This window comes from Mercenaria mercenaria, chromosome 15, assembly GCF_021730395.1.
Source record: "Mercenaria mercenaria strain notata chromosome 15, MADL_Memer_1, whole genome shotgun sequence".
NCBI classification, from domain to species: Eukaryota; Metazoa; Mollusca; class Bivalvia; order Venerida; family Veneridae; genus Mercenaria; species Mercenaria mercenaria.
The window spans coordinates 68,100,089-68,110,269 of NC_069375.1; the positions used below are offsets into that span (position 1 = coordinate 68,100,089).

At 34.3% G+C, this 10,181-nt stretch overlaps 1 protein-coding gene across 1 annotated transcript; it reads right to left on the reverse strand.

The window, feature by feature from the left end:
* Window positions 1–2,423: 2,423 nt before the first annotated feature.
* LOC123557304 (uncharacterized) lies at window positions 2,424–8,024 on the reverse strand. Its single transcript, XM_045348720.2, has 6 exons — window positions 7,875–8,024; window positions 6,371–6,576; window positions 6,032–6,131; window positions 5,416–5,586; window positions 4,641–4,919; window positions 2,424–3,977 (listed from the first exon to the last, which is right to left on the reverse strand). The coding sequence occupies exons 3-6, from the start codon at window positions 6,129–6,131 to the stop codon at window positions 3,271–3,273; spliced, it is 1,257 nt and encodes a 418-aa protein (XP_045204655.2). The 5' UTR covers window positions 6,371–6,576; window positions 7,875–8,024; the 3' UTR covers window positions 2,424–3,270.
* Window positions 8,025–10,181: the final 2,157 nt, after the last annotated feature.

The window sequence follows — 10,181 nt, forward strand, 5'->3', positions numbered from 1 at the left end:
CAAATGTCAGCTCACTATTTCCTTAAAAATGAAACATCAATAATAAGATACCTATCCAAAGAATTTAGGTTTTCTTCGTCTTAAAAGCTTCTGACAAACCTGACTCTTGTCCTAAATATAAAAGTGAGAATCTTTTTAATTAGATTAACAATCCCATTCTCGTATTTGCATATATTAATAACTGTATATTTGATATATTTCTTTTTCCTTGTGACATCTTATTTGCCTGCATCGTAGCTAGTTATATTATTGGAAATTAATTATTAATATTCAAGACAGTTCTCAATTCTCAAGTTTTCAAGTATATAATATTTTGTGGTCATTTACGATCGATAAGTCCATTCAATATCCATGAAATAGAATTTGCTTAAATCGGTGCTCAGCGGGGATAATCTTGAAAGGTGTTGCATTAAATGTTTTATTTACCTCTCATGATCATGTCAACCCGAGTCTGTTTTTATTTTAATTGGCCAATGTACAATTTCATATTCATTGTATACCTTTAGGTGGACTGCTATGGTTGACAGTTGGTGAACTCCTGTTTTAGCCGATATTGATAGTAAGGTTCTTTGCATTTTTTTCCCTATGGACATCTTGTGTCCTCCAATAAGAAGGCTTTTTCGATATGATCGTTGTTCCCCCACGCAGAACGATGGAGGAAAACGCTGGTCCATCCACCTATACTAAAAGCTCGGCCCGATTTGTGTGCAGGTTGGCTAGCACAATGGGGAGAAAAGTTGTTTAGAGCAGTAAATATTCTCTAAAGCATTCACTTTAAATGCTTGACAAGAAATTACCCATGTTAAATGTACTGGGTTTCCATAATCTCTATAATGATCAGAGTCTCTGTTGTTGGCAGACGTTTTATATTTATCACAGAAAGTATCCATCTAAAATATAACATTTTATGATTGAGTATTGAATAAAGGATATTTCTTTATGAATAAACTACTTCGTATTGGTCAAAACAGCTACCACTGCCTAAAAATAAATGTTATAATCAATTTATTTTATTGGTTTGGTTGTCAATGTAGGATATATTATACATCGACTTAGTGGCCCTCTACTTGCTAATTTAGCAGAGAACAAAAACAATAAACCGGCTCTGTCAACTTTATTGACATATCCATAGATGATACTTTTGGTGTTATCTACATGTGTCGAAGCAAACACAGCTTTTTCGTTTAGGGTTGATTATAAACAGGTATCAGTAGCACATATTTCCCACCAAGGATCGACAAAACCTTTGAACACAATAGTACTGGAAAACCCAAAGTGTACTCCAGTAACAGTTGAATAACGAAGATAATATCAGTCACCATGCTAAATATACATCTTTCTCCAATTATTTATTCTCTTGCATATACATACGACTGTTACATGTCGTTTGCTGTCACTGCGAATGCTACATATTGAATAGTCCATGATTATCAGTCATCCGGAAGAGAATAGAAATTCAAACCACTAAAATTTGTGGGAAAAAAAAAACAATTTAAAGAGTTTTCATGATAAAATATTTAGAAATGTGTTTCAAACGAATGCCATGATTTACTTATGCAAAAAGAATAACTTGAAAACTTTCCTTTGTGCAAATTCAAAACAACTAATATTTAAATGAATAAAGGTTAAAATCAGACGTAAAAGCTTTTAAAAAAAATTGTAATACATGTTATAATCAGTGTACGTATATGGGGAATACCAACAACGTTTGACATAGGATCTATTTTTATCGACCTCAATATGAACGATTCGAAACTAGGTAGTCCAGATAAAGTCTATTTTCACATAATACTATTCCAAATTAACTGTTTTAGGGCATTAAGAAAATTCACAACATTTGTCTTGCATAAAATCATCACTTGCTCTATCCTCTATACCTGCGACTGCGAACGTGCGTATGTTTCACATATCTACTTAACGGAAAAAATCATTTAAAAAGTGATCGTCGATATTATTTACAATGCACGTAAAATCGCACTTTTATTCAGTAAAGAAAGAGCTATATTCGTATTGTTTCAGTTGGGGTTAATACATAATGGCGGTTCCTTTGTATCAAATATGATAACTGACAATCAGGAGTCCTAACGTAGTCACATCCTTGACTTTAATCTCACTGATTTAGGTGTTAAAAACACGCACTTGCCTTAATTGATAATTCGTCCGTTATCACAGCACTTTATGTATCAATTAGATCATTAATCTATTATTACTAGCAGCTATATAACGCCTACTAGGAAAATATTACGACAGGATACGTACACAGTCAACTTCCTGGTTTCTGAAACGGGAAGACGAGTTTTTTGTGTTTTAAACAATGACAATCTAGATATATGTCCATTTTGGGAACTAATTAAGAGTTAGAATGATTGATGATTCAATGTACAGATGTATAAAATACTTTCATGTGGACTTAAAGTAGGCAGGAAGTTTCAGTTTTGTTAATACAAACTATCTATCATATAAAATACTAGTAAATGAAATATATACATGTACCTATATTTTTATTATTCACATATCAATTTTATCATTTAAACATTGTGGCGATTGCATCTGCTACAAGTCTTAAAAGGGCTGCTAGTACGCAAGTACCATAGCAATCGTGAATCCAGAGTATTCCCAGTTTACCTTAGGGATTTAAGAAAGCTTGAGTAGAAGTTTTAGTGGTGACGTTATGAACCGTCTAAAAGACACTTTGTTTGCTAAATGAACAAGCACGATAGGGCAAATGAGCAAGCAGGGTGGTCCCACTAAATGTGTCAAACTCGCATTAAATTTTATCGTAGAAACAGACAATTGTGATAACTATGTTTTGGAGAAAAGGTTCAAATCAAATATAGGCATCACTTAGGCAATGCCGATCCAGGCTTATAAACGTTATGATGAGATGATCCACAAAAAAGTATTTTACATGTTTGACCACAGTTTTTATACTTGTAACGCTCTTGTATGTATTTGTTTATCCTATAATTATTTTTCTCTTCCAATCAATGATTTGCATTGTGTTTGGGGCCTTGCGCATGTGCGCGTTGTCTTGTGTGCGTCCTTGCTTACACTGATGTGGCTTGTGATCTAGAGAGGCTGCGATCTTGTTGCCTGGCTTTCCCTGTTGAATATATCACTTCTCCAACACCCCAAGCCCTTTTTTCTTACCTATCCTCATGTCAGTATTATGTATAAAATTCGGCCTACTTTGCGATGTTTGATTGTTTTCGAAAACAGTTGATAAAAGGAGGTGATCCTCAGGCTACTTTTTAATGCATTCTAATTCCTTTACAAAGCAGGGTTTGGAAGTTGCTTTCTACAAAATATGTCTTGGTATAATTGTAGATTCTCTATACGCATGATATTACCGACCTTCACCATATCTGCACCCTGCTCAATACAATATTCTTCTGGCCAATCTGATCTTAATTGTCGATCAATTCTCTCATTATAGTACCAATTTGGATAACCACAAAGCAACATTGTTACAACTACAACACTTCCATTTTCAAAAACTAGCATACCAGGGCTTCCGGATGCACCCTTACTAAATTTGCAATGAAACAAGATTCTATTTTCATTTGTTAGCGTATTATAAGGTGGAAATTCATATGACTCGTTCGTTTTTGTATTGTTATACTCCTTTACCAACTGAATGTCTTCTAATGTGATATGATGATCTCTGTTAATAATCTGGTCCACCGTATTATATTTCATTATACTTCCCTCGTGTCCCATCAGTGTAAATCTGCCGGTGAGGTCCGGAAATCCAAACAGTTCGAACGGCGGTGGCATGGGTGTACCATCTAAATTATCCACCAACTCTATAATAGCTGTATCAGTTTCTTCATTCTTGAAAGGTATCGTTGGCTTGAAACGATATTTTCTTTCTTTCTCAGGTTCATTGTTTTTAAAATATTCAAATGCACAATATACGCTGCTGTTTTGCAGTGAATCAATGATATCGTGGTCATTTGATCCAAGTCTTTGATAAGCTGCAAAATATGAGACAGTACTTTAGTTTTTGAATTATTATAAAAGCATTTATCAGTCGATGTTGTGGCTGAAATTCATGTGAATAAGTACATACATAAAGAACGGCTGGAATGTTGAAATCATTGTTCCGGTTCATATCCACGAAATAAACTGTCAAATTATGTGTTGATATGGTTAATATTTACTTTAGATAAGTGGGCATAATTTGGTTCTGGATAAGTTACATGCTGCATCAATTGTATATGGTTAATCATTTTCAGAGCATACAAAACGGTAAATTTATTGAAAAACGATGGCTTCGTCAGATTTATTAACATAATCTGTTAACATGTTATTCCTCTACTAAGCCGTTACTAGTATATAAAGGGACGTGGATTCTGATCGATGCCATATCTTCCTAAATTTAGCCTAGGTAATGTGAATATATATAATTCATATCTAGCATGTAATGCCTATGAACTAGCCAGTCAGACGATTCAAGTTGTGTTGAAGCAGAAAAGTTTAGATGTACTTTAAATCACACAACACAAATATAGATTTTAGTAATACAGATATTTTTTTGGAGTTTTCTGTTTCATATTTTAATATTGGAGACAATCGAACTGGTACAATCATTCACTGAAAGCATCTATTCGATATTATATGACATCTATTATACGCACATGCTGCAAGAATTCCTTTCACGACATGGTATGCAGTCATTATATATTTTGAACCAACTCTGAACCCTGTCCCTGTTCCTCCCGGGAATCGTATTTGGCACACACTGTGAGAAAACGTTTCTAGTTCTTGAATAAAATATATGTAGTCCATAATATGAACATTCCTGTTGTCTATGAAATTGCCAGCTGATACAGAATCAAATGTTCTGTTTTCCAGGTTTGCAGCAGATGTTTTCGTGTATCTACTGGTGAATATGTCTTTTCTTTCTTGGTGTCCATCTGTAAATGACTCATATGTTGTCAATTCATACAAACGTCTATGGCACTTTAAGAAAGTATTACTAAAATTGATATATTGTGTTAAAACTACATTGTTATTATGTTTAATCAACTATACGTTGTTCATAGTTTCATGTCAATGAATATTTCTACTTACATTAATCTTTATAGGGAAATGGTTGACTTATATATATATATTTCAAAACTAGTTTATATTGTCTGCTTACATTAACTTTTATAGGGAATCTGTTCATTTTTATATATTTCTCAGGATTAGTTTACATTGCGTGTTATAGAGAATACCATTAAAGATATATGACGAAATGTCAAATGTATATAATTATTATACGAAATTGGTCCAAAAATTTCAATTAAGACCTGATCTTGGGTTAGGTTTATATCTTTAAGAGATAATGAGTAGTCTAAAGGCATGGAATACTTTCAAACCGCCCAATATAAGGAAATTCTAAGATCAATAATTACTTCCAAAACTTACCCTTTGCAATAGACTTTGTTGTTGTTTTAGATTTGTTTTCTCCAAGGTGATTGATAGTAACATTCCTAGCGTTTTGACCGATAGAAAGTTTGCATGTTCCTATTTCCACTTTATTTGAAATTATAGTCGTTCCTTCGTTTTTGTTTCGTGAATATCTCCTACTCTCAGACCCTGTAGTGTAATGTATAATCTAATATATAAACTAATGTCAAGTGAATGAATTTGGCATGTAAACAGATTTACACTGTTCTTTTAGTTAACACGTGTACATAACTCTTGTGTTATAATTAATGTTACATAGAATTTCATCTTGTTTTGTCTTAAAAGAATATGGACCATTACTAACAATGTTCAGTCTTTCATCAAATAGCTGTTTTGTATCGATATCCTACATAAGATTCCTTACCCATAAACCACGGGCTCTAACCCCAACTGTAGCTTAATATTATCCGCTTCAGTATCTTACAAGGCCACCATAAAAAGCCAGTAGCTCAGTAAGTTATCAGCGTGAGTGCATTGATAACTTCAGTTCATTTTGATATCAGTCCAGATTCGGCGTAATCAATTAAACTAAGCTTGTTGTTAGTTTTCAGTTCATGTACAGATATTCACTTACGTCCAGCCCGTTCATTTATCTTGCGGTCCCTGGCATCTCCGTTTGTTTTTCTCTCATCTACCTTTTTGTTCACACAACATCTGCTAAATGGGTTTCCCATCTAAGATGATATAAGTGTGGTTGTATGCAACTGTTGTTATTATAGAGGTGCATGTTGAAGTCTGTTTAATAATCTAGCGGTCGGAAGCTTGACTTTAAGATAACACTGTTATGATCAGGAAATATACTGTTACACCGGCATTCATGAACTTTATTAATGCTAAGTACTTCTAAATCAAGTCATCCTAACAAAACGTTTCACTTTTTACATGAATGGCTGAACGTAAATGTATTCCTTACCTTTCGTTTTTATGATAAATTGCGATGTTCTGAAACAACAGAAAACTTTCAACGATATAAAAGTTATATTATATCATTAAAACATTTCTGCCGTTTTGACAAACGTTAGGGATGACATCTAGAACACATATCAGTAATTGAACCGTAAATAACCATCAGATGGAAACAAATGCGTATACTGTATATATCACGCGGCTGGAAATTACCTGAAAAGAAAAAAAGTAAATAGACTTAAACCAACGTTAATTAATGTTTATTCACATTGCGAAACGTATGCACCCTGTCTTGTAACTTTAAAATATGGCGGGAAAGCGCAATAAACCGGGTTTTGCCACCTGCCGTTCCAAGATGGTGTTCCATGTGTTCCCTACAGTGTTTGTTTTGTGGCACTGTCTGTTAGTTTCTCTTCAGTCTGGCATTACATTTTATAGCCAAATATAGTTTTATTTCTCATACAGCTTCCAAAAAAAATTTTATATCCTAGTGTTTCTCCAAAGGTTTCTGTAATATCACTCTGTATAGAAAACTCAACAACAGATACTGAATAAAATAAGGGTATTTATTATTAAAATACCATAAAAGTAAAAGAAACTTAAAAATCAGTGAGAGTTTTCTATATCCGGGCGACCAGAAACCGTCGACCCGTAGAACCTTATGCTTTAATTTAAAAGAAACAAATCATGAGTCGTATATTGGTAATTTGATAGTAAGTGGTTGTTAGGCATATAACAGGAAATAAAAGGGCACGTGTCGCATGCAGCACTTCAGGGAGCACCATGATGTGTAAACAAAGGGGCATGGCGACGTGCCACTGTGAAAAGGCCTAGAAAAAAATATTTGTATTTCATAAATTCTTATCACTGAGGCTGGAGAACTATCTCAAAGTTTAATCTTCCAATTTGCGCTTGAAAAGTGAATCAAATGCAGGAATTCAAAGAATGGCCTCCTAATTCAATGTTTATAATCGTCGGTCCTAATATCATACGATCAAAGTTCGATAAAGTTTGTAAAGATTTCAAAACTATACTTCATTCGTGTCATTTAATTCTTTTCAGAAATCAGATATGCGGACTTAAAACAATTAACAGCACACTTACAAACAAAGCAAATTGTAGCAGATCATTTATCTAAAACGTCAAATATAAAGCAAACTTAAGAGGTCAGGTATCGAGTTCATAGAGAACTTAAAAGATAACAGACATGAAGTAGTACAAATGAACAAACGCCGAATTTATTTGAAACAGTAAAACTAGAAGTATTTGATTACAAATATCAAAATGTCGGTTATCTCCGTATAAACGAATATAATTCATGGCACCGAAAAAGATAAATAGTTTCATATTTAAAGTATATATAATCGGCTATATTAAAATGGTCACCATTACTAAACTCGATTGTTGCCAACTGGTAATATCAATCTAGAACGTAATATTAATTTTACGAACATTGCTACATCATTTATGTCTTTAATTGATAACTGCTAATTGATAAAAAAATATCTTACCGGATATCTGTTTTATCCGAAAGTGCGAATTTGGAAAAATTGGAAATTCCGCTACAAGTTGAATCTAAAATTAGAAAATGACTACGATACTAGATCTATTTTCAGAAATGGGATTCCATTTAACAATATGCTACAAGGACTGATAGGGATGGTTAGGTTTTGGGTTATATTAGTTTTAACTACGGCTTTTGAAACTAACATATGTAAACTAATTTTTACCACACTTTTATATTCAATAAAGGCTAAATTTGTTTTAAGATAATATAGCTGAATTTATATTCTGTATTTTGTCATCAGCAAGGAGGAAAGTCCAACAGGAAAAGTCACATTCACAGAACACAGCCACCCATACAGCACTCCCCATGAAAATAGAGTGTATATGTAAATGTACATACGTACAAACCAATTCAGTACATGTATGTACAAGTCAAATGGTTTATCGCGGCCAAAAATTTGTACAAACCGGACAGAAGTTGCGAAATTGTCATTTGTGCATGAAAGAAGCGTTTACCATAATGTCCAGTACTGGACAGGTATAGTGACCATGCACGGACACAGCCAATTTTCTCAGAGGGGGTCCGATCCCCTGCCCCCTGCTTTGAAATTTAGCACTTCATTTTTTGCATTCTGGCAGTTTTATGGACTAACCTGTTAAATTTGGGAAAATGATAAAATCAAGCTTTCTTGAAGGTAAAATTCTTAGTTTCTTTTAGATAAATAATATGAATTATGTCGGGGTCGTATGTAGCAGCAGCAGCATATACTTTACATGCAGTCCTAATGTTGCCTTTTTCGAAAAACATTTTCTTTTCTTCTTGTCTTCTTTCCTTTTTTAAAGATTTTCCAGAGGGGGTCCGGACCCCCGTCCCCCTCCCCCCCCCCTCTGGATCCGCGCATGGTGACATATCATGCTTTCTGTTTATGCAGGTAAACTTGTGTTTGGTTAAATTTCAACAGAGCACAATTGTCTGAACAGTGTACAAACTCATTACTGTTTTTTTTTCAGGCAAGGGTGGAAAAAAAAGTGATAGACAATGAAAGCAGTAATTAAAAAAAAATAAACAATGAGACAAACATTTCCAACATCTTTGGAAGGTTCAAAAATTCCATGTTAAACAGACGATAAAGCCCGAAACGCGTGAAAATGTTCCGAATGTAAATCGGGTGAAGTAGGCGCTCTATGTATAGAGTTAGATTATGCGTCTAGATACTGTACCAGAGGGGTCGGTCAGTTGTGGGTTATTGATTAAACTAGGCGAGTCTACTTACTTATTACTTGAGGATGAAAAAAAAACTTGTTTTTTAAATGTTCCTCTTAAACAAGGGTGGCGGTTGAACTACTAAAAGTACAACAACAGTTAATTCACGACAAATTGTACGGTATGTTTTATAATCAGTAGAAGCTAGTCGTATTTACGCTTATGAGACCTGTTTCACCCATAAGTAAAGAATTCACCTGTCCATCATGTAATATTTTCCCCAGCGCGCATATACTTTACCTATTCAATATGATCGCGGCCTCGGCCGCGATCAATAAACAGAAATATTTACCTGGCGCCCGCCCGCTTAGGTCAATAGGTAAGAGCGTTGGTCTACGGATCTCGGGGTCGCGAGTTCGATCCTCGGGCGGGGCGTATGTTCTCCGTGACTATTTGGTGAACGACATTGTGTCTGATATCATTAGTCCTCCACCTCTGATTCATGTGGGGAAGTTGGCAGTTACTTGCGGAGAACAGGTTTGTACTGGTACAAAATCCAGGAACATTGGTTAGGTTAACTGCCCGCCGTTACATGCACGTTACCATGGGTTCGAAGATCATGTTTTTAATGTAATGCAATGTTATTGGCTCTGATTTAATTCTTTCATCATTTCATGTATCTTATTTTGATAATTTTAAATGTTTTCTTTTATAATATTTATTTTCTAGATACGCTGGTGACAAGTAATTTGCCTTTTATCTTATGCTTTTAAAACAATTTTTACTCCACTTTTTTCTAAAACGGTTAAATATGACATCTTTTAATAAATGAATACGTTTGATTAGATAATTGGTAAGTTTGCATGTAGAATTAGGAAAAAAAAGAAAAAAGATATGGTCAGACGTAACACTCGAACCTACAAACCTGAGTGTGGCAGCCACCTGTACATGCGACATTACATTCATTATGAAACATAAATGCAATAGTTTTATCGCTATAAAATTAATTTACGGAAATATACGGTATATTCATGGGTGCCATGCAGGTCAATACTTACGGACAATACAATCATTAAAGCAAGGCACCTCCTTAGAGCGGCCTGTGTCA